General features: G+C 51.2%; 1 protein-coding gene and 1 long non-coding RNA gene across 5 annotated transcripts in view; one reads left to right on the top strand and one right to left on the bottom strand.

The window, feature by feature from the left end:
- Nucleotides 1-24,486, top strand: part of LOC133349184 (coiled-coil domain-containing protein 18-like) — a 35,392-nt gene that overhangs the window by 4,202 nt on the left and 6,704 nt on the right. For 2 of the 4 annotated variants that reach the window (XM_061562459.1, XM_061562458.1), the window contains exons 4-22: nt 820-954; nt 1,990-2,099; nt 3,341-3,469; nt 6,755-6,851; nt 7,355-7,476; nt 8,987-9,062; nt 10,209-10,315; nt 10,845-10,951; nt 11,944-12,077; nt 13,387-13,497; nt 14,853-14,984; nt 15,551-15,673; nt 16,405-16,482; nt 18,516-18,620; nt 19,613-19,759; nt 20,949-21,091; nt 22,094-22,257; nt 22,736-22,940; nt 23,852-23,951. In XM_061562459.1, coding sequence (XP_061418443.1) covers nt 820-954; nt 1,990-2,099; nt 3,341-3,469; nt 6,755-6,851; nt 7,355-7,476; nt 8,987-9,062; nt 10,209-10,315; nt 10,845-10,951; nt 11,944-12,077; nt 13,387-13,497; nt 14,853-14,984; nt 15,551-15,673; nt 16,405-16,482; nt 18,516-18,620; nt 19,613-19,759; nt 20,949-21,091; nt 22,094-22,257; nt 22,736-22,940; nt 23,852-23,951 — 2,325 coding nt within the window. The remainder of the gene's footprint in view (nt 1-819; nt 955-1,989; nt 2,100-3,340; nt 3,470-6,754; nt 6,852-7,354; nt 7,477-8,986; nt 9,063-10,208; nt 10,316-10,844; nt 10,952-11,943; nt 12,078-13,386; nt 13,498-14,852; nt 14,985-15,550; nt 15,674-16,404; nt 16,483-18,515; nt 18,621-19,612; nt 19,760-20,948; nt 21,092-22,093; nt 22,258-22,735; nt 22,941-23,851; nt 23,952-24,486) is intronic. The other 2 variants (XR_009755898.1, XM_061562460.1) reach the window with 1 other exon arrangement.
- Nucleotides 15,522-22,731, bottom strand: LOC133349185 (uncharacterized). The gene is made up of 3 exons (XR_009755899.1): nt 22,682-22,731; nt 17,246-17,410; nt 15,522-15,625 (listed from the first exon to the last, which is right to left on the bottom strand). It is a non-coding gene; the product is annotated as an uncharacterized LOC133349185 (long non-coding RNA).

The raw sequence follows: 24,486 nt of genomic DNA, 5'->3' as shown, positions 1-24,486 counted from the left end.
CGTATTATGGTGTTCTATACTCACCAATGACAGTAGTATCTTGAGATTTGACTCCAGTAATGACGACGATGACGATGACAATGACGACGATGACAGACCTGTGCAGTTCGATGAATGTGATGATGAATGATGATGATGATGGTGTTACTGCACAGGTATAATGAGGCCTTTAAATCAGTTCGAAAAATCCGCGATGCACTGAGGCCGCGAAACTTGAACCGCGAAGTGGACGAGGGATTACTGTATTTCGATTTAAAGCTTTCGTGACTGCAGGGATTCATCTTCTTGGTTCTTTCGGTAAAGTCACGTAGAAGGGAAATAATAAAATAATAAAAATAAAACATAATAAAATAAAAATTCTCACGACGTTTCGGCCACAACGCAAGCAGCCGTCCTCAGGTGAAGAAACAGAGCTGTCGGAAAGACAGCGTCCCAATGAACACCGCCAAGCTTGGCAGCGTATATAATATGATATGTAAACTTTTTTGTCAAGGCGCTCTCCTTCCCCGACCCAGCTTAAATATACCGCAGGCGAGGGCGTCGGGCCAGTGCCAACAATTTTCCAAGCTCTGTCGAAGGTGTTATCGGCCAGTTCGTGGAGAAAACGCATGTGCGTGGGGGGGAACAACGCTCTATCCCATACACGCAGAGCGAGTGGAGTCCACACTTGTTGTACCGCCTTCTCCCGGCAAGCCAACCTATGGCACCTCCTCGACCGCCCGCGCACGGGCAGGGAGTTTAACGGCGTCGATGTGATTTACCAATCTTCGCTGCCTCCACGGTGCTGGACTACAGGCATTTGTGCGTGCGGGCGTGCAGATGCCACCTGTATCACGCGTAGATGAGGAAAACCTGGAGCTGAGACGGAAGCTCATCAGCCTGTGTTCGGAGAACTCTTCTCTGGTGATGGAGAACCACCTGCTGCTTCAACAGCTCGATAGCGCCAACGCTGAGGTGCGTATCGGCGTCGCGCCCCTGTCGTACAGGCGGCACAAGCGCACGCGCCCGGCACGTCGGCAGCACCTCGGATCTGATGCTCGTGTCGGGGGTGAGCTGCTCTCCTACGATGGAGAGATGTTAACTTCCTCGCCTGTTATACAGGAGGTCGTGGGGTCGGTCCCGACCCTGACGCCTGCTGTGTATTTGGAGTTTGCATCTCTCTCTCTCGGCATGGTCACGTGCATTTATCTCCGGGTCCTTCGGTTTTTCTCTCCACATTTAGAAACGTGCGTTTGGAGTATTTGGCTGCTATCTACAAACATTGCACCGGATAAGCCGCTTGGTTGAGCTGTCATTTGTGGCCAGGTCGCTTCTGAATGAAGCTACATAGCTCAGTGGAGCCTTACCTGGTAAAATAAAAATGGTTAAGTTGACTGGAAATCGCTCGGAAATTCCGACCTCAGAACCGAGAAGAAAATAAAAAGTAGTCACACTTCTAGCAGAGTTGTACGCGTGTGTAAGTTTGTTGAACTTCTTTCGCACCGTACGTAGCGGACCGTGCTAATCAGAGGTGCCAAGTGCTCCTGCTCACAATCATAGCCATGCCATGGGTACACAGCACACGTGAATTCACGAGCGTCGCCTGTCCCTCCAAACAAAAACTAACAAAAAATTGTATCGGCAAATTCCTGCAACCGTTTGATTTTCATGATGAGTTCAATGATGACGTCACCCTGCTGCTGCTGCTGCTGCTCTATTTAAGACCGGGAGACAGAGCAGAGCCTCACCATTCTGGCGAATTGCCCGATGATGCTGGATGCAATTACCAGCGAAACGTCGTACTCAAATTGTAAATGTTGTGGTTTCACTCTTCAACACGCCGGTGGGCTAAAGCAGTGAACTATTTGTCTTGTCAACGTGACACTTTTTTTACTGATTGGCCGTGTCGGGTGGTGGAGGCTTACGACACATTTATAAATAACGCGATCTAACCCAAAAACGTTGATTATGAATACGTTTTTATGTACACGTGTATGTTTTATGTTACAGATAACGCATTTGGAAGGTGACGTGACTGCCTTTGTGAAACGGTCTCGAGACGTGGAAGACAGGGTGTCAGGCTTGGAGTTAAGATCCGCAGAGCAAGATGCTATGAGGAGGTTGGTATGTGCCTGTCGTCAGAACACCCGCTGACCACTGACACACGTGTCAATGGGAGCAATCCCTTCGCCCGACATTTTTGCTCCGTGAACATCAGCTTGTGTGTGTTTTCTAACGGGCAGACTTGAATGTAGGAGCTTGCGTGCCGTGAAGACGGGACCGCCGTGACTGTCCTGACACCTGGAGGATTTGCGAAGCCGGTTTTAGAAGTTTCTAGTGAGCCCAGAAAGAAGAGAGGGCACTGAATAAATCTCAGAGCGGATTGTGATGGAAGCGTTCAGAGAAAGCATTGCCACCATTATGGTGTATTTATTATTGTTATTATTCATCTAAGACTGTCCCACAAAGTTTTTGCTGAAGGGATTGATAATTTCTGCACACTTCCCAATAAAGTAATTTCACAATAGAGGTTTAGATCGCGTACATTTTAATTTGTGTCGTTAAAGCGCCACCACCCAGCACAGTCAATTTTAGTAAGCTTCGTCACGTAGGCAAAACATTCCAATTCGTGAATAGTTCAGCACACCGTTGTGATCTTACCCCAAAAAACCTCTATTATGGATACTATTGGTCGCGAAAGCCCATGACGTGTTAACTAAAGTGATTTCTATTAACGTTTCTAATTGACCTAATTTGGACCAAGGTGCCATCACACAATGGCCAACTCTTCTTCGAATGATCTCACGGGATTTTTAATATCCACCGTGAAGCAGACAGCACGCGTGTGTTTATGATCAGTACACAAACCCTTGTTTCTGGGATTGTGAATGCCCCTTGTGGCTGGGATTGTGAATGCCCCTTGTTGCTGGGATTGTGAATGCCCTGTATTGCTGGGATTCTGAATGCCCCCTGTTTGTGGGATTGTGAATGCCCCTTGTTTGTGGGATTGTGAATGCCCCTTGTTTGTGGGATTGTCAATGCCCTGTATTGCTGGGATTCTGAATGCCCCCTGTTTGTGGGATTCTGAATGCCCCTTGTTGCTGGGATTGTGAATGCCCCTTGTTGCTGGGATTGTCAATGCCCTGTATTGCTGGGATTCTGAATGCCCCTTGTTTCTGGGATTGTGAATGCCCCTTGTGGCTGGGATTGTGAATGCCCTGTATTGCTGGGATTGTGAATGCCCCTTGTTGCTGGGATTGTGAATGCCCTGTGTTTGTGGGATTGTGAATGCCCCGTATTGCTGGGATTGTGAATGCCCCGTGTTTGTGGGATTGTGAATGCCCCGTATTGCACGAGTCAGGGCTGCGGAGGAAGCGTTGGAGTTGGCACAGCAGCGGGGTCAGCAGCGAGAGGCGGAGTGCGAGCGGCTCACGCGCGACGCCGAGCGACTGAGGGCCGAGCTCCGCGAGAGGACGGCGCGGACCAAGCAGTGAGTGTCCACGCTCTCCCCATCCTCCATCGTCGTCTCGACGAGGCGGAGTGAGATCTCTCCACCTGTTACCGTCTCACTCCGGCGTCACCGCTCCCTTCACTTTGCGCCACTGCGCTCGGGGTCGGTGCATATTTGCTCTTCTTCCTCTGTCTGGTTCCGTGTGCTTGTGTGTGCTTGTGTGTGCTTGTGTGTGCTTGTGTGTGTGCTTGTGTGTGCGCGTGTGTGCTTGTGTGTGCTTGTGTGTGCTTGTGTGTGCGTGTGTGTGTGGTTGTGTGCACGCGTGTGTGGGTGTGTGTCTGCTTGTGTGTGCGCGTGTGTGCTTGTGTGTGCTTGTGTGTGTGCTTGTGTGTGCGCATGTGTGCTTGTGTGTGCGCATGTGTGCTTGTGTGTGCGCGTGTGTGCTTGTGTGTGCTTGTGTGTGTGCGCGTGTGTGCTTGTGTGTGCTTGTGTGTGTGCTTGTGTGTGCTTGTGTGTGGGTGGCTAAAGCACAGCAAGTTGGCACAGTAGGGGACACAGGTGGTGCATCAGCCATTCATCTCAGTCATCTCAGTCAGTCGACCCGTGGCACCTGGGTCTGCCCCGTGACCTCCTGCCAGCGGGCGTTCGACACTTTACGTGGTAGCCTCAAGTTGCACATGGCCTGGCACAAGCGTCGTGGTGACGTCACCGTCACTTAGTGGTGAATGGCAGTTGTTGTTGTTGTGTGTGCACGTGCGTGCGTGTATGCGCGTGTGTGCTTGTGTACGCTTGTGTGTGCGTGTATGCGCGTGTGTGCTTGTGTACGCTTGTGTGTGCGTGTATGCGCGTGTGTGCTTGTGTACGCTTGTGTGTGCGTGTATGCGCGTGTGTGCTTGTGTACGCTTGTGTGTGCGTGTATGCGCGTGTGTGCTTGTGTACGCTTGTGTGTGCGTGTATGCGCGTGTGTGCTTGTGTACGCTTGTGTGTGCGTGTATGCGCGTGTGTGCTTGTGTACGCTTGTGTGTGCGTGTGCCGGGCTTCTGGCCGCGTGCGTCAGTGGGAATGACAGTCGCAGTAACATTATGGGCATGTTCCCGTCGAGGCAGACAGCATCCGTGCGTGCGGTAGTGTCATCGGTGCAGGTCGTGCAGCGATGCCTGTGTGTTTGAGTTTATTTCATTTGTTGCACGGATGGTCCCGCTTAGCCAGTTATCCAGCTGTTCTACATGGAGATCCAGTGTGTGGCCAGCCTTGGGTTCATGGCAACAATATAATTCTGGCTGTAATCGCCCGATGAGGCTGTTGTAATTACCAGTGAAATGTCACGGTACTCAAATTGTAAATGTTGTGGTTTTATCTTGACTTAAAGTTTTCGTGACTGCAGGAATTAATATTGTTTGGTCTTTCGGTAAAGTCACGTAGATAGGTTCAAAGAAAGTAACACACACATAGGCACACAGGTGCATCTATGTGTGTGTCTCTCTCTGTTTGTCTCTGTGTGAGTCTCTCTCTCTCTGCTTGTGTGTCTGTCTGTGTGTCTCCGTGTCTATGTTTTGTCTCTCTCTCAAATTTAGCAATCTTTGGAAGAACGTAATCAACCAGGCAGAGTGTTGACTGTTGTGTTGGCCTCTCTGTGTTGTATTGCATTGTATTTCCAAGTTTACTATGTTTGTTTTCTCATTCATTTGTACCTGATGATGGCTGCTTGTGTTGCAATCGAAACGTCGTATTCTATTATTATTTAGTTTAATTTCTCTCTACGTGACTTTACCGAAAGAACCAAAGAGGACAGTACGTAAAATTAGTGATCTGATCCCATTTGTGAAGGATGTGATCCCTGACATGCAATACCCTGGCGTCTACAAACTAAGCTGTGTCTGCGGCAGTAGTTACATTGGGGAAACTAAGCGACATGTCTCAGACCGTGTTCGTGAACATGAGGCAGATCTGAAACACGGTAGGACCAATACCTCGTGCTGTGGCTGATCATTGTTTCAATGCGGTGGGCTCACGCGAAATTGTTTTCTCTAAGACGAAGGTACTTTGCAAACCCACTGGCTATCAACAAAGATATGTTCATGAAGTCATCCATATATACAGACATAGACACACTTTCAACCGAGAAGATGGGTACAAACTTAGCAATTACTGGAAGGACGTTATCAACCAGTTTAAGTCATAACTGGCTATAACGTTTCCATTTTAGACCTGGCAGCCCTTTAATTGGTGGAAGTCCACCACCGGGACCATCAATGCCCACCAGTAGCCCTTGATTGGTGAAAGCCCACCCACCGCCAGTGCCGTCGTGACTCTCTACAAGTACCATCACCTCTAGCCGCAACCTCCACCGTCAACACTGTGAGTGTGTAAAGCGAGGTGCAGTGATTACTTCGCAGCCCTTTTATTGGTGGAAACCCACCACCAGCACCGTCGTCGCCCTCTGAGTACCATCACCTGTTACACCGCCCTACATCACCTTCTAGCACGCCCCTACATGCTGGGGCACACCGTTTTTAAATCCTTTATATTAAGTTCGCTTGCTTGCTTGCTTGCGTGCTTGCTTGCTTACGACCGTGCAAATCTTTCGGTCGTTTTTTAACCCACTTCCCGTGATCCAATCGAGCTGACATTTTCCACACAGACTCGTTGTTCGTGACAATTAATTTTCGTGAAATTTTTTTCCCAAAATTTTACACTGTTTAGGGAAATTTTTTTAAATATTTAATTACCAATTGCTTAATGCTGGCAGACAATCATCTGACCCATAGGTGGCAGCCATCTCAAGCCAGAGGACGAGAGGACTCTAGCCGCCACGCATATAAACGATTTATAGTGAAAAACTTTGTTTTCACGGGTTAATTTTTTAATCCCTTACATTAACATCAGCTGCCCCTCCCATGCTGCTGACACTTGGGCTACGCCCATTTTAAACCTTTATAAACAGTTTGCCTTTAGAGGCTAACCCTCTTTTCCTGATGACGACCGCTTGTGTTGCGATCGAAACGTCGTGGTTTTTTGTTACTTTCTTTGAACCTATCTACGTGACTTTACTGAAAGACCCAAGAATATGTTGTGGTTTTACTCTCCAACACACAACCAGTGTGTGCTGAACTAGAAAACTAATTCGCACGTTTTGTTTACGTGACAAACCTTACTAATTGGCTGTGTCGGGTGGTGCTGGGTTCACGACACATTAAAATGTACGCCATCTAACCCACAAAAACTTGTATCCTGAATTATTATAGGAACACAATACTGTCCCAAACGCAGGGTAGCGCTCGACCGAGGTATATTTGTATAAACTGAGCATGTTTGGCCTTGCAGGGCTGATGCGGAGAAACGTGAACTTTCTGAACAGCTGCAGGAGGTAAAGGCTTCGTTTCAAGGCTACCGGACCCAGTTGTCCGAGAGCCTCCTGCAGGTCTGTACACGGCACACACACAGACACACCAGAGCCTGCTGCAGGTCTGTACACGACACACACACAGACACACCAGATGACGTCACCCTGCTGCTGCTCTATATAAGAACGGGAGACACAGCAGAGCCTCACCATTCTGGCGAATTGCCCGATGATGCTGGATGCAATTACCAGCGAAACACCGTACTCAAATTGTAAATGTTGTGGTTTCACGCTTCAACACACCGGTGGGCTAAAGCAGTGAACTATTTGTCTTTTGTCAACGTGACACTTTTTTACTGATTGGCCGTGTCGCGTGGTGGAGGGTTACGACACATTTATAAATAACGCGATCTAAACCCAAAAACGTTGATTATGAATAATATTGGTCGCGAAAGCCTGCTACGTGTTAAACTGACACCAGAGATGTTACGTGTGACTGTCAATGAGCGTATTGCCGTGCCTGAGTGTGTGTTCTGTGTTGACGAGTGTGTGTGTTTGCGTGCGTGCTGTGCGTGTTGTAGTACCGCAGCAGAGAGCAGTCCCTGGTGTCAGAGTTGAGCCGGGCCCTGTCGGAGTGCGCGTCGGTGAGCGAGCAGCGGGCTGGTGCGGTCTCCGACAACCACGAACTCACACTGCTGGTCAGGTAAGTCGCTCTCCTCACACGCTGTGTGTTCTGTGTACATGGTGTGTTCTGTGTACACGGTGTGTGCTGTGTGTTGTGTAAATGGTGGTGTGTACCGTCTACAAGTTGTGTGTGCTGTATGCTGTGTGCTGTCTACACAGTGTGTGTTGTCTACACAGTGTGTGCTGTGTGTCTCAACATTTTTTTACTTGAGAATAGGTTTTGCCCTTTTTTCTGGCAGCAAAACAGCTGTGTTAAGATGTTAAAACACCAAACTGAAACCTTTTACGAGGAATCATGTCTGCATTAACCACAATACTTGTGGTCAGAATGCAAACAAAACACATACTCTGATAATATATGCGTTGTCTTTGAAACTGACTGGTCCACACCAGAGACAGCTTTCTTTTGAGCCTCCTCTTAAAAGGCGTTAGACCAGAGGACGCCAAAAGGCGTACAGCACAAAGACAACGCCACTATCAGAGTAATGAGAGCTTGCCGCTAGATGCAGTTCAGAATGTAACGTATTTCGTTTGTCACTCGATATTTCTTCGCGCTAAGTGCGGTAACATTTGGATAAGCCTATTGGTGTGCGTAGAGAGCTGCTACAGCGGTGTGATGGTTAGTGCACCGGACCTGGCATCCAGAAGGTTTGCCGTTCAATTCGAACTCCCGTGCGCGGCGGGGTACGGGTACCCGTTTGCGACCCTGGTGCGGCCGGGTACGGGTAAGGAATCAAAACCCGTTTGCGACCTCTGCCCCCTAGGGCCCGCTTCCATGCCATACCAACTCTGGTGCCAAGACTCACGGTTCCACTCTTGTGACAGCAGCTAGCGCTTAACGCCATAGTGACTCCATGTTCGTCACTACACACTCATCGTGTTCTATCCAAAGCGCACTATGAAAGCAACACGCATTAGAGGAGAATGGGCTGTACCCTCTTGGAGTTTTCTCTGGTGGAGGCCCGTCCACCGGCCCGTGCCGCGAGCGAGCAGTTGCGGGGCTGCTCCTTCGCCTGTTGGTGAGCGCAACCCGTCACCGACTCCGTACGGAGGCCGTGGTTTTATGCTCACGTCTTCGTCCATTTGGGCAATTGTGGATGCCTTCTGTCTGTTAAAAATAAATGGTCATTGAAGACCCTTGAGATATAATCACAAACTAAAAAAAAAAATCTTTTAACAGATTATGAGAAAAATTTTGTCATTCCAATGGGTTCTCACCCAACTGAATATTAATCGCCCTGTGTGCGAGTGTTTATGGGAAGCAGCGGCGAAGTGGTCAATTAGCACATTGTGCTACGAACCCGACGACCCGAGTTCGATTGCCATTCACGGCCAACATCATTGACGTATATTTGAACTGGTCCTAGGCCTCCTCGAGGTTGATTCGTACCTGGTGCGGCATTAGGGAGACAACGGTGGGCATGCGTGGTGCTGGCCATCCATCCCCTCGTGCACCATCCAGGCTCGCTAACAACACTTGCCCCATCACTCTGAAGGCTACAGGGGGAATCTTTGTCTTGTCTATGCAGTACTTTACAAGAAAACTGCCAGACCTTTGAGGCCGAGGTTTGCCGTCTGAAGAAGGAGCTGGAGACTATGCAACCGGTAAGGTGGCCAAGCGCCGTTGAGAACACGAGCGGACAGAAGCGATGACCGTGATCGCAGAGGTTTCTCAAATCATATTTTCTGAACACATACCGTAGGTTTTCAAGTTGCTGCAACAGCCTTGGTCAGGGCGTATCTCTGCGTCTGACTCCAGGCGAGAGGGAAGGGCAGTGAGCCGGCGGTCGTAGTAGCGTTCCGGAAGAACACCGCGTTATGGAAAAATCGCGTTATAATAAATAATGTATTATGTAGGGTAAAGCACAGTCCGCAATAACACGTGAGATGCGTACGCAGGCTGAACACAAAGACTGAGGCGCGTGGGTAGCATCCAGAAGCATCCAGCAGCATCCCAATGCCTCGTGTGATGCTACGCCGAGGCCGCCGTACAACCGCTCATTCCTACTCGCGTTGATAAAACGTGTTCCCTCATACATTCATCGCGTTCTATCCAATTTGCGTCATAAAAACAACACGTGTTATTGGAGAACAGACTACACAGCTGTGTAGCAAAACAAAAGCAAGTGAGTTGCGTTCACATTACGTGCAACGTTTGAAGGATGCAATCATTTACAGTGGGGTCCCAGGGAGGTGCTGTGTTTTTTCAGAAATGTCATCCACTACCTTAAACTTCGTGATGTGACACGCTGTCGAACACACTGTACAACGAAAACGAGCTAAGCTGTGCGACGACTCTCAATGCTTATCTGGCCTTGGCTCTGCAAGGCTTCCGTTTGCTGAACGAATATATATTCTCAGGTCGCGCTCGTTGCACTCAAAGCGCTTGCCACAAATGAACCACAACACCTCACTAATCGCGTCAAGGAGCATAAACCACCATCACGTGCACTCCGATCATCGCAACAGCAGCAGCTTTTGACATTGAACAAAGACGGTCACCGCATCACGTGGCGCTTTCAGATGTGCTCCTGCGGCCGTCTGGAACGCTCTTCTTGCCGATATTAGGAAGCCACTGGAGCTATGCAATTTAAATCTCAATTGAAAACTTATTTCTTTCGAACTGTGCTTTGCCTTTAGTTTGTTGTCCTTCCCCCGTACCTCAGATTAGCACGGTTGGCTCCGTATGGTGCGAAAGAAGTTCAACAAACTCCTATGTAAGCGTCACCAATTTTTTTTTTTATTCTCTAGTTGCTGGGACAGAAACCTTCATCCTCATGCAACGTGAAATGTGGGCCTGATGAAGAGGATATGCCACCTTCTGCCAGCCTCGGGTCACATGACATCACGGAGCTGAGGTTTGTGTTGAACGTGCAATATGTGTCACCTTGGTTGTTCAGGGGTCGTCATGTATTTTTGACCTGAAATAATTTATTAGTAATACATTTTTCTGTTTGGTCATCTAACGATCTCACCGAACCTGTGACGCTCCACCACCCGACACAGCCAAGTTGTCGCGTGCACAAGCGTTTTACCCGTTGGTTGTTATATTTTCAGCTCGCATCAGTAAGTTGAAAAACAATTCCCATAACCAGATTTATCGACTAGATAAGACATTTCGTTCATTATGGGACAAGATCCTTGGTAGTCAAATTGACGGTCCAGCAAGTCAGAATTATTATGACATTGACTGCAAAAACTTAGGTGTTCGGTTGTCATTTATTTTTCACAATAGGCATAAAGATAAGTGTTGCACAAAGGCCCATTGTATTGCAATATGGAATTTTCAATCGTGACTCGCAACCACAAGCCAAGCCGAGCACTGCCGCACAGCCGATCGAGCGTGGGAGAGGCTTTTCATTGCCGAGCCGTGCGCGCCCCTTCTAGGTCGCTGCTTTGCAAGAAAGATCGTGAGCTGGAAGCGCTGCAGAGCGGTGCCCCGAGCAGTCGCTGTCCGGCAGCGCAGCGGAGCGCGTCGTCAACGCAGACGGACGGTATGCGCCGGGCAACGCGCCGGGCAACGCGCCGGGCAACGCGGCCGCACGCTCGGCACGTGCGGCCTCGGCGGGAGGGACGCCGCCGGAGTTGGACGTCGTGGTTACGTTCCTGATCCCTCACCCCCCCACCCCCACCCCCCGCATCGTCCACACAGACTACGAGCTTCTCGGGTGCAAATGACTACAAAAACAATCAATGGCGGAGCCAGGATTTTCAGGTAGGGGGGGGAACCCCTCCAGCAATTAAAAATGATAGGAGTTGTTAGTAAGTAAGGAGTTGTTAGTAAGTAAGGAGTTGTTAGTAAGTAAGGAGTTGTTAGTAAGTGAGGAGTTGTTAGTAAGTGAGGAGTTGTTAGTAAGTAAGGAGTTGTTAGTAAGTAAGGAGTTGTTAATAAGTAAGGAGTTGTTAGTAAGTGAGGAGTTGTTAGTAAGTAAGGAGTTGTTAGTAAGTAAGGAGTTGTTAGTAAGTGAGGAGTTGTTAGTAAGTAAGGAGTTGTTAGTAAGTAAGGAGTTGTTAGTAAGTAAGAAGTTGTTAGTAAGGAGTTGTTAGTAAGTAAGGAGTTGTCCCTTGATTTTCATTCGACGCGTGTGCGGCGATGGCGCAGACATCGATCGAGGGTCGAATTCGAAGCGCGTTGTGTGATCGGCATCGCGCTCGCTGAAGGTGTTTGCCTTCAGGGAAGTCGTGTACTGTATACGCAACTGCGCACAATTTTGAGTCACTTATAACCGCTTTGCCGTTACTTATTGCCAATTATGGACTCAGACTATCGTCCTGTCATCTCATAGAGTCCCTGGCACGTAATAATATGCTACACAGTGGCAGTGGGGGTCGTTTGTTTATGTAAACCTCTTTACCTTAAACGCTTCCTGCTCGTTTTGTGGACCAATCGGTCATCTCGGGGCACGGGAGAGGCTGTCTCGAGGAACGCTGGTGCTGAAACACAGCTGCTGTCGCGTTCGGCTTGTTTTTTCCCCGTTGGGATCAGACGACGCGAGGCTGCACGGGGACACGATGGCCGAGGCGCTGCAGGAGCGTCTGCGCGAGGCGGAGGTCTCTGTGGCCTCCCTGCAGTCCCAGCTCTCGCAGGCGTCGTGCAGAGCCTCCCAGCTGGAGGCGCAGGTACGTCACCGCCACCGCCGTCGTCACCGCCACCACCAACACCGCCGTCGTCACCGCCACCGCCAACGCTGCCGTCGTCACCGCCACCGCTGCCGCCACCACTACCACCGCCGCCGTCACCACCGCCACCACCACCGCCGCCGCCACCACCACCGCCGCCACCACCGCCGCCACCACCACCGCCACCACCACCGCCATCACCGCCACCACCACCGCCGCCGCCGCCGCTGCCGCCAGAGGCCCCCTTGGAATGTCATCTCTGTGGGCGCGGAGCGAGTCGATGGGAAGTCCCTTGCCCAACTGAGCAGTCGGGTGGTTGCTCGTCTTCTCTTTAAAGCCCTCAGCTGGTGGTGGAAATTACACGTTCCTATGATTGTGGGGCGGGGAAAGCTGTCCGTAACTGAGTCCCGCTTTGTTGGGGAAGTCAACGATGGTGGGCAACGATGGTGGGCAACGACCGTTGCCTTGAGTTCACGGGAACCACAACCGCTTTACTCATAATAGACGAGTCTCCTTCTTTCGTACGGCTGATGTAGATGCAGGGCAGCCACCGCAGTTGCACTTCCAGGTGGTCAAGCCAGACAACCGCGTCGGAAGCAGCTGAGTGTATTTCTGTGAGTTCTACTTCTTATCTGTGGATCGGAGAATTGCCTCGTTATGCGTTGTAGGCCTCTGTTCTGGTTGACCAAATGTCGCACACTGCTGGAGTGTTTAAAATTTTCCGTTCGTGCATCAGGTGACCGCATCTGCTGCCATGGTTTGTGCAGTAGATGTGATCTATTGTGGACCATGAGCTTTGTGGAAGACCGTGAGTCGTGGAATGAACGGGTGATATAACCCATAAAAACAAAGTTTTTCACTATAAATCCTTTATATGCGTGGCGGCTAGAGTCCTCTCGTCCTCTGGCTTGAGATGGCTGCCACCTATGGGTCAGATGATTGTCTGCCAGTATTAAGCAATTGGTAATTAAATGTTTAATTTGTTTTCCCTAAACAGTGTAAAATTTTGGAAAAAAATTTCACGAACATTAATTGTCTCGCACAACGAGTCTGTGTGCAAAATGTCAGCTCGATTAGATCACGGGAAGTGGGTTAAAAAACGACCGAAAGATTTGCACGGTCGTAAGCAAGCAAGCACGCAAGCAGGCAAGCAAGCAAGCAAGAGAACTTAATATAAAGGATTTATAAAAAAGGAGTAGATTGGTCCTCGGTGTGAGTGAGCGAGTGGCCGGAGTGAATCGGTGAGTACTGGCTCATCGGTTGCCCTTCTTGTGTGGCTTTCGCTCGCGCCTGTTGTTCGGTTTCGCAGAAGAAGAAGGGGTCGAGTGAAATGGCCGCGCTGTGCAGGCAGCTGGAGGAGAAGACCATCGCCTTCAACGCCAGCGTTGGGCACTGCACCGAGCTGCAGCGCGAGGTGGAGGTGAGATCGCAGCGTCGCCGGCGAACGCTGCCATCTACCGTGGAGCACGACCGCCGTCACCGGCGGGGTGGCAGTGCAGCGGCAACGCTCGAGCCTCACGGCAACGTGCCCCCTGGGTTTGATCCCCGACTTGAACATACAAACTCCAGATTTGAAGCTTTCGTGACTGCAAGGATTCATATTCTTAGGTTTTTTCGGTAAAGTCACGTAGGTAAAAAAAAATTAATAAAAGTAAAATAAAATAAAAATCACGACGTTTCGGAGGCAACACAAGCTTCCGTCTTCAGGTGGAACCGTCACAGCACGATAGCTGTAAACGTCGTGATTTTTATTTTATTTTTATTTTACTTTTATTAAATTTAATTTTTTTACCTACGTGACTTTACCGAAAAAACCTAAGAATATACAATCTCTAGTTTCCTCCCATAGCTAAAACAAAAACCCATGGGGTTAAACATCACAATGCTGAATAATTACCTGCAAATTACTCAAATTGTAAGTAAGGTTAAGATGACACAAATGCAAATGTGTTTCCGGAAAAATCGGTGTTTCTAACCAAATTTTGCGGTCAAGATCGTATTTTTTTTTTTTATAACTTACACAGATTGCCTCACTGAGACGTTTGCAGGAGGGTCCTGCCAAGTTTTCGCGGTACGGTGATGGTGCCCTGTGTGTGTCATGCCAATTGGGTCATTTGCTGTGATTTTTATCCAATACCATTTACATTGTGTGGGAATTTTTTAGCTGTTTGTAAGTACAGTTCAACGTCTCATATCGTACTCTTGACTCATGCTCTTCAGATGTAACATCGCTGCTAAGCTGGCAGGTCGGTCAAGTTTCTGAACAATTGCAATCACTCAGAAGTACATCGAACTTCGCAAAATGTCAACGGTAAAAAGGAAACGTAACGTCCACGGGCATGACGAAGTATAAAGTCACCACCCTCGCCTTCCGTGTCTCGCAAGCCGCTTGCGACACCGCGTTGGCACCTGCGCACGAGCGCGGATAACAAACACTCCGATGCCATCGTCAATAACGCCGCCGCCTTCAAAGACGACCAAACACGTGAGAGGCGACATTTCGGACAATGCCCCTTCTTGCCCACAAAGTCGCCTCTGACACGTTTTCATTCTTCGACATTGGGATGTTTGGCCAACGCCACTTACACGCGATGGGGTTTTTTTGTTTTTAAGCTGTGGGAGGAAACCGAAGAACCCGGAGGAAACCCTCGTGGAACAGGGGTGACTATGTTTTGATTTCGAGTGCAAGGATTTTCTTGTGGACAACAGCGAAACGGTTTGAGTCGCGGCGGTTAAGATGTGGTGCTCCCCGTATGCTGCCGCTGGCGCTCGCAGAATAAGACGCGAGCTCTGGGCAAGTTGGAGAGGCGCCTTCGTGAGCAGGCCCAGGAGCTGGAGAGAGCTGCTGGGAGCACGAGGGAGAAGCACGACGAGGAGGTGGCGGACCTGAAGCGACGCGCGGCAACGGTGGGACACCCGCAGTGGCAGTGCAAGCACGCACGCGCAGACGCACACACACGCACGCACGCACACACGCATGGACACGCACGCGCAGACACGCACGCGCAAACACACACGCACGGACGCACACGCATGCAAGCACACACGTATGGCCACGCACGTACGCGCAGACACGCACGCACATGCACACACGCATGCAAGCACACACGCATGGCCACGCACGCACGCGCAGACACGCACGCGTGGACGCACATGCACGCACGGACGCACGTGCAGACACGCACGCACGCAAGCGAGCCTGACTGCCGATGAGACACTGAACATCAAACCGGTCCAGAGTTTTGCTTGTGTGCTGCTGATTTTATGCACTGGCATTAGGCCGCGTGGCCCGATGAAATGTGTAACAACTTACTTTGATCTTGTTGATGTGGAGGGACAGACATGGGAAGGAGAAGACGTGTTGTCTACTGGACGCCTGTGAAAAAGAGCTTCATGGCTCGTCGGATTTCTCCAGGATGAGTAAAGATTCTGATTCCGATGTCTGCTCTTTGCTGTTGTCGGTTTTCACGCAGCTGTGCGAGATGGCCGAGCAGGCCGAGAAGAGAATGCAGAGGGCGCAGAACGAAGTTGCTGACCATCGGCAGGCGCTGGAACGTGAAAAGTTGCGTGCACAGGAGCTACAGATGTCCCTCGAGGTACGTGATGAGCCTGCGTGCTCACGGCTGCCACCACTGTCGGCGCAATGCTCACTAACGAGCAAATCTTAAGCAGAGCCCGTGGGCTGGGGGGTCGTGAAAGCCTTTCATGGGAGGGAGGTTCAGGCTGCGGCGTGGATACCGTGCTGGGGAAATTACTCGGAAATGCTCGGTGACCTCCTGCAGGCTACAGGTGTCACCACATCCTTTGCGCGCTCCGGATTGAGCCTCGCCTGGAGTTTATTGGAAGGACTGCAGCAAGGGTTTGTGGATCACACAGATGTTGTGAAACTCCCTTCCCAGTGCAGTTAGCCTGGTGGTCCACCCCCGTAGGCTGTTATCTGGTAAAGGGGCAGTTATAACTTTGTGATGTGTTGCCTCCAAAGAGTAAGTCCGCGACTCGGTTGAATCCACGACACATGTTATAATTCTGATTCTGTATTATGAGAGTAAGCAATGTTTATAATACCTTTTCTATGCATATTTAGAGGGTGCTTCAAAAAAACACTTCTTAGAATTTGCAACAACTCCACAGGAAATATGCCCTCGGGCTCTGGAGACCACCTGGAGAAGATTCCAGGCACGTGTTGACAATGATTAACATAAAAGTGTTAAAATATTTTTAAAGCACCCTGTATTAAAAAAAAAAAATAGTTGGTACTGTTTGTCAACTCCCATGGTAAAAGCGTAGTGAGTTGGTGGTAACGTGCGTGTATGGTGCCCCCGGCTAGGACACGAGGAGGCAGCGGGGGAGCAGTGAGGAGGCGCTGGGCCTGGCGGAGCGCAAGCTCGTGGACGCCTCCGCCAAGGTACGTCGATGTGCGCGTGTTGAACTTCTTTCGCACCGTACGTAGTAGCCAACCGTGCCAATCGGAGGTGCGGGGGAAGTACAACAAACTGAACGAGTTCCCAGAGGTTTGCACCACAGGGTGAGCGCCAGGTCCCGATGCCTGCGCTCACCGCGTGAGGTCGGCTGCATAGCGGAGGAGGAGGAGGGGTGCGGCAGTGACGTGCGGTGAGGTCAATGGCTGGGGAGGCATTGGCCAGATTCACACACTGAGGGGCGTGGCCTCACTGAGGGGGCGTGTCTTCACTGAGGGGGGCGTGTCCTCACTGAGGGGGCGTGTCTTCACTGAGGGGCGTGTCCTCACTGAGGGGGCGTGTCTTCACTGAGGGGGGAGTGTCTTCACTGAGGGGGAGTGTCTTCACTGAGGGGGCGTGTCCTCACTGAGGGGGGTGTGTCTTCACTGAGGGGGCGTGTCTTCACTGAGGGGCGTGTCCTCACTGAGGGGGCGTGTCTTCACTGAGGGGCGTGTCCTCACTGAGGGGGCGTGTCCTCACTGAGGGGGCGTGTCTTCACTGAGGGGCGTGTCTTCACTGAGGGGCGTGTCCTCACTGAGGGGGCGTGTCTTCACTGAGGGGGGCGTGGTCTCACTGAGGGGGCGTGTTAGACATGTCCCCCTCAGTGAGGCAGATGTGATAGCTGCCTCCCCTGGTGCTTTTTCATTGCAGTTTCATGACGAGACCAGCGAGTCTAAATATCTTTATACACATATACGTGAAATAAGTTACCTGGAGTATGACAGCTGAGGCTCTACCTCCCCTGACCGCACGTCCCTGGGGTGCGGGGACTTGCCGCCAGCCCGCGTTGTGTCGCACGCTTGCTTGGGTTCCCCAACGCTGTTCCCGCTGCCCTCCTCGCGCGGTTAGGGGCCGTCCATAAATGACGTCACGCACCTGGGGGCGGGGGAGGGGTCAGACGTTTGTGACGATGCGTGACGGGGGGGTTTGAGAAATGTGACGTCACATCAAAATGCGCAACTTTGAATAAAAATAGACGACACGTTCTACTTAATTAAATAGACTTTTTAGAAAATGTTTTCTCCTACAACATCAGAGTGCAACGCACGACAATAGTTTTAAGCGATTTGAAGCATGTTTTTTTTTTGGGGGGGGGGGGCAGAGCTTTGTGACGTCAGATTTGAGGGGGGGTCTGACTTTTTGTGGACGGCCCCTAAATATGTTATTCGATGACTGATATTACTCGTGTTATTGAGAAGATAAAGGCAGTCTGTACAGCAACAGCAGCAGTCTGTACAGCAACAGCAGCAGTCTGTACAGCAACAGCAGCAGTCTGTACAGTAACAGCAGCAGTCTGTACAGCAACAGCAGCAGTCTGTACAGCAACAGCAGCAGTCTGTACAGTAACAGCAGCAGTCTGTACAGCAACAGCAGCAGTCTGTACAGCAACAGCAGCAGTCTGTACAGTAACAGCAGCAGTCTGTACAGTAACAGCAGCAGTCTGTACAGCAACAGCAGCAGTCTGTACAGTAACAGCAGCAGTCTGTACAGCAACAGCAGCAGTCTGTACAGCAACAGCAGCAGTCTGTACAGTAACAGCAGCAGTCTGTACAGTAACAGCAGCAGTCTGTACAGCAACAGCAGCAGTCTGTACAGTAACAGCAGCAGTCTGTACAGTAACAGCAGCAGTCGGTACAGCAACAGCAGCAGTCTGTACAGTAACAGCAGCAGTCTGTACAGTAACAGCAGCAGTCTGTACAGCAGCAGCAGTTTGTATAGTAACAGCAGCAGTCGGTACAGCAACAGCAGCAGTCTGTACAGTAACAGCAGCAGTCTGTACAGTAACAGCAGCAGTCTGTACAGCAGCAGCAGTTTGTATAGTAACAGCAGCAGTCGGTACAGCAACAGCAGCAGTCTGTATAATATCAACAGCAGCAGTCCAATGATGAAGCACATTCACACGCCAATTAAGTTGAAATGTGCATTTTTACCCAAGGCTGCGGAAAGCTCAAATCTAAATATTGACTTCCCTTTCCCCGAGGCTCTGGAAATGGAGTCTGAACTTGCGACCAAGCAGGCGGAGCGTGTGCGCTGCCAAGAGAAGCTGCAGCAGAATCAGCAAGAGCTACAGGCCAAGACGGAGCAGGTGAGCGGATGGCAACGGACGTGCAACTTTGCGTTCGCACCCAAGGAAGAATTTGTGCGGTCGGGAGGCTGGAGGAATCACTGCGCTTTGTGCAGATCTCTCCATGTCAAAACAACTCATCCTCCTCCTCCTTTCAGAAGAGGAGGAGGATGCTCCAGATCGCTTGCGCGATGTGTATGTTCATAACCCGGTAATGCTGACTATTATGTGAGTAAAATATATATAGGGTGTGTAGCCATATATCGAGTCAATAGATACTACTTACTATTGTATTTAGGGTGTGTAGGAATTTCCAGGGTGCTTCAAAAAAATGTGAACACTTCAGAGAATTTGCAACAATACCACGTGAAGTGTGCCTCCGGGCTCTGGAGACCACCTGGGGAAGATTCAGGGAACGTGTTGACAATGATGGCGAGACTCTGACTTTTTGAAGATATTAGCAAAGATTTGTTATCATGTTAAAGTGTATTATCTGTTAGTTTAACACGTACGCTTTCGCGACCAATATTATTCATAATCATCAACGTTTTTGGGTTTAGATAGCGTTATTTATAAATGTGCCGTAACCCTCCACCACCCGACACGGCCAATCAGTAAGGGGTGGGGAACCTTTTTTCTGCTAGGGCCATTTGGATATTCATAACATCATTCGCGGGCCATACAAAATTATCGACTTAAAACTTAGCCCGTTGTTATATTTGGTCAAACATTTAATGAACTCGCCCCTAATGCGATGGCTGTAACTGCTTCTCCTTGGCGAGGCGCGTGATGTTAGCTTGGTATTGACGATGTTGCTGCTACTCGCAACTGCTTTTCCAGGTTTGCTCCTAGCTTGATTGAATTTCGAGTCCCACCTGCGGTTGCCTTGGCAGGGCCACACCAAATTATTTCACGGGCCTCATACGGCCCGCGGGCCGGACGTTCCCCACCCCTGCTCTACGGCGTGGGGGGGGACGGTGCGTGGTGATCTTCGTGTCTCCGTGCGTGCGTAGTTGGAGCTGCTGAACGGCGCCGTGGCCGAGGCGGAGGAGCAGGCGGGGGAGTTGCGGCGAGCTCTGCGCGAGCGCGACACCATGCTGGCGCTGGGCGCCGCACGCGTCGAGGCCCTGGAGGAGGCACAGGCGCAGCTGCAGACGCAGGTGGACTGCCCCCTCGCTCTTTGCGGGACACTCTCTCTATCTATCTCTTTCTATCTTTCGTATGGCATGGTTCAAGTTCAAGTTCATTTATTAGGTATAGCCCTGTGAGCCATTCGGCTCTTGAATCGGGTGCAACCGCAACAAACAAAAACATGAACAAAAAACATTTTAAAGTGAATATGTGACTAAGTGCAAACAGAAATCCAAGAAAAGACAGCAAAATATTGCAGAAAAAAATCACCGTACACCAACGCTGTGTGCAAAAATCCCAGTGGGATGCAAGTCAAACAACCAACAACAACCACAAGACAACTTAGATTAAGGCCATCAGTCTAACTCTGTACTACAACAAACAAACATGGCTAAACCAATACACTTTTCGAAATCACCAAAATAAAGCCATAAAAGCAATGAAACCGTGATCATAGGAACTGTGACGGAATTTTTACAATAAACGGCATAAACAACATGTACTACCAAAACCCTGCAGCCATAGCTGGCTGCATGATGGGTGGGGGAGAAAGCAACAGTTTTTTATGGTGGTCATAGTTTAATGTAAAGGTCGCCCTATTAACTACTAAGGCCCCACTGAGCTACGGAGCGCTTTTTCAGAAACGACCTGGCCACAAATGATAGCTCAGAGAAGTGGCTCATCACGTGGAAATTTACACCAGCCAAATACTCTAAGCGCACGTTGATTATAAACGTGGAGGAAAAAACTGGAGGACCTCGAGCAAAAATAAAGAAACTCCAAATGTACAATAGGTGTCAGGATCGGGATCGAACCCGTGACCTCCTGCATACCAGGCGAGGGAGTAAACATCTTGCCACCACGGCGCCCCAACCACTCGCCTTCATTTAGCACTGTTGGCTACGTACGGTGCGAAAGAAGTTCAACATCCATACACACAACCACTCCCAGGAGGTGGTAGACGCTGCATGGATGGCAGCAATGCTGCGAGGATGTGCGTGGATGGCACGCTCGTCGGCGATGCATTTGACGGTTTGGGCTTCGCCAGAGTTACGGGCCACTCCCCCGATAGCACATGGGGCACTCCGGTTGTGACCCTTGGTGGCGCAGTGGTCACACTCGTGCCTCGCAGGAAGAAGATCCCGGGTTCGATTCTAGGCTCGTGCGCCTCCCTCCGTGGAGCTCATATGTTCTCGCGGATGTGACGTGTGTGGGCAGGTGTGCGGCCTGGAGCAGAGTCTGCACGCGGAGCATGAGCAGTCGCGCGGCGAGCAGGAGAAGAGCGCGAAGCAGCAGCGAGCGCTGCAGCGCCAGCTGCACGAGGAGAGGGAGCGGGGAGCCGCCCTCGCCAGCAGCGTCAGGTGGGGAGTCTGGCTCGACTCGAGTCTCACGCTCGCCGCCCAGGAAGCGTCACCACCGTGGGTGCCGGCACGCTGTGACCCGCTCTCTCCCCGAAGCGTCGCCAGGCGGCCCACGGCTCGCGCTACGACCGCCACACACGTAGCACGGCGAGGCGTGAAGACTCCAAATTAGACCAGTACGGTGGCGAGATGTTAACTGCCTCGCCTGCTATGCAGGAGGTCGTCGGTTCAATCCCGACCCTGACCCCTGCTGTATCTTTCGAGTTTGAATGTCTCTGTCCCCGTGGTGACGTGGATTTTTCTCTGGGCTCTCCGGTTTTTACCTCCACATTTACAATCAACGCCACGCTTTTACAGTATTTGGCTGCCCTAGATTTTCACGTGATCATAGTTTATAATCGTTTATTGTTTAAGTCTCGAGACTTCTTTTTTGCCTGGGATCCTTTTTTTCAGTAGTTCCTGGGATACTTTTTTTCAGTAGGAGGCAATGTTTCTGCGTGTAATTCCAACCGAGTAATTTGCAGGTGATGTTTCAGTGTTGGAATATTTTGGGCAATACCAGTTACATTGCATGAGGAAACACTTACAAAACAGGGGGAGAACTCCACACAGAAAGGCAGGAATCAAACCTAGGAGCTTCTTGTTGTGTGGCGCGCTTGTCATCACTGCGCTATTCTCATCGGCAACTTATCTTTGAGCCAGCTGTAGTAATAGGTTTTTACACTTTCAACTGGTACAAAAACTGACACCTTTATACAAGGCATCATGTTTGCAATAACCACAACACAAGCAGTCAGCTGAGCCAGCTGGTCCACACTTTGTGTGAACTCCGCATCATTTAACGTTGGGCGCGTGTGTCTGTCACGTTTGATACCTCTGTATGCGCTTGAGGTTTTGCTTTCGCACACGCACAGTAAGATGCCACGGGGGCCACGTGCTGCTCGTAAACCGAGAGCGGCGTGGCCTGTGGGGGCTCAAGGGGGTTTTTCTCGCCCCTGGCAGCGAGCTGCAGGCGGCCGTGCGCGACGGCCAGGAGGAGGTGGCGAGGGTGCGTGCCGAGCTGGGCAGCGCCAGGGAGAAGGGCAGCCGGGAGGGCGAGCGGGCGCTGTCTCTGCTGGCGACGCTCAAGCAGGCCGAGAACGAGCTCCGTCACAAGACGCAGCTGGGTGGGCGCCAGCGCCTGGCAGAGCTCCTGTTTAGCATGCTTCGCTGCACCCGTCACCGCGGGCCAGTTAACTGGGATCCCAAGACCCGTTCGGACATTCCTCATCGACGTAGTCGGCTGTGACCAGGAATGGAACTAAGGTTTTCAAGTTTGCGGCGCGGTGCACATGGCACTGTGCCACCGGTTCACCCCCAATGTCCGTGACTCTAACCGTCACAGCTCAAATAAATCCCTGCTACTTTGGGCATACGCAGAATCTGACTGTGGCGGCGGGATCTCAAAAGGGGCTGCAAAGCCGATCCACCGGTTCCCCGCCAGTGAGCGCGTCGAGACGCGGCGATGCACGACGCACACTCGCGCGTGTGTGGGGATGGGGGCGGGGACACGTGGCCTTGATTGGCGAGGGGGAGGGGGGCGGTAGGCACCGTCTCAACAGGTTGATCGTCGTCCTGGACGTGGCCCCCGCCTCCCCCCCGCAGCGACGGAACTGCAGGACAGCCTGGCGCGCGGCCTGCAGCAGGCGGGCGACACGGAGCAGGAGCTGGGGCGGGCGCGGGCCGAGCTGCAGCGCGAGCGCTTGGCGGCCGCAGAGCTGAGCACGGAGCTCCGCGCCACGGAGCGGCGCTTGCACGCGGAGCTGCACGAGAGGGACAGGCGGCTGCACTCGATGGCGGAGAGTCACGGGTGAGGGGGATGGGGGAGCGCGCGGGGGGGGGGGTGCGGCCTTGCAAGTCGACGTTTTTTCACGTCGCCTGCCGCTCGCCACCGACCCAGCGGAACCACTTGCATGGCTGTTGAGACGCTTGGCAAGCGAACGAGTGTTCGGTTTGGTTCCAGGTAGAACTTCTAAAAACGAAATCGGTTGTGTCGTTATTGTTATAAAGACAGGGCAGATGATTTGGTCATGGGTTTGTGGTGGTGGTGAGAGGTGGCGTGGTAGTGAGAGGTGGCGTTGTGGTGAGGTGGCATGATAGTGAGGTTTCATTTATTAGGTATAGCCCTGTGAGCCATGCGGCTTTTGACTCGGGTGCAACCGCAACAAACAAAAGCATGAACAAAGAACATCTTAAAATGACGACGCGCCACAGAAACATCCAGGAAAAACCAGCAAAATCTTCCAGAAAAAAGCACCGTATATCAACGCTGTGTGCAAAAATCCCAGTGGGATGCAAGTCTAACAATAACAACCATAAGACAATTTAGATTAACGTTATCGGGCTAACTCCATACTTCAACAAAAACAAACCTGGCTTAACCATACGTTTTCGAAATCACCAAAAGAAAGCTATAAAAGCAATGCAACAGTGATCATAGGAACTGTGATTCAAATTTAACAATAAACGATATACATAACATATACGTCCAAAATAGCTGGCAGCATGAGTCACTCCATGGGTCGTGGCGTGGTGTCGAGGTGGCGTGGTATAAGGTGGCGTGGTGGTGTGAGGTGGCGTGGTGTTAGGTGGCGTGGTGAGAGGTGGCGTGGTATAAGGTGGCGTGGTGGTGTGAGGTGGCATGGTGAGAGGTGGCGTGGTGTGAGGATTTGAGGGTGTGAGGTGGTGCAATGCGGCGCTGCGTGCTGTGTGTGCCGCTAGTCAACTGCGCGGCTCCCTGTGCGAGAGGGAGAGGGAGGTGGAGGAGCTGCAAGTGGAACTGGAGGAGCGCCAGCGGGAGCTCATCGCCAGAGCCACGCAGGTACACGTCCTGCAGCTGCACAACGCCAACAACGCGGGGGGGCAACCTCTTAGTGTTCACATGGCTCCCCCTGGACTGCAGATTGTAAGCGGATGAATCGGAGTTTTTGGATAGAGGGAGCCAATAACTTGTCCTAGCGGGGGTCGAGGTCCGCCTCTGTGGAGGAGGCTCGTGAAGGACGCTGCTGCTGCTGCTGCTGGGCAGTTGGAGGCAGTCGCCCTCCAGCAACAACGGAGGGCAGAGGAGCGACGCTCGCAACAACAAGCGGAGTGCCGGGCGGCTAAAATGCAGCAAGTTGACACAGTAGGGGGCACAGCTGGTCTATCTGCCAGTCATTTCAGTCGGTTAACCCATGGCCCCTGGGTCCGTCTCTTGACCTCCTGTCAGAGAGCGTTTGACACACCATGTGGCCTCAAAGTTTACCTGGCCTGGCACATACACCGTGGTGATGTCACCGCCACTTCATGGTTCAAATGGCAGCTATTGTTGTATGTTCTACCTCTGTTCTGCATGGGTTTCCTTCAGATTAAAAACA

The sequence above is a fragment of the Lethenteron reissneri genome, chromosome 29 (genome assembly GCF_015708825.2).
Source record: "Lethenteron reissneri isolate LAM-NWPU_2019-01 chromosome 29, ASM1570882v1, whole genome shotgun sequence".
Classification (NCBI taxonomy): domain Eukaryota; kingdom Metazoa; phylum Chordata; class Hyperoartia; order Petromyzontiformes; family Petromyzontidae; genus Lethenteron; species Lethenteron reissneri.
This window is presented reverse-complemented; position numbering and strand designations above follow the sequence as displayed.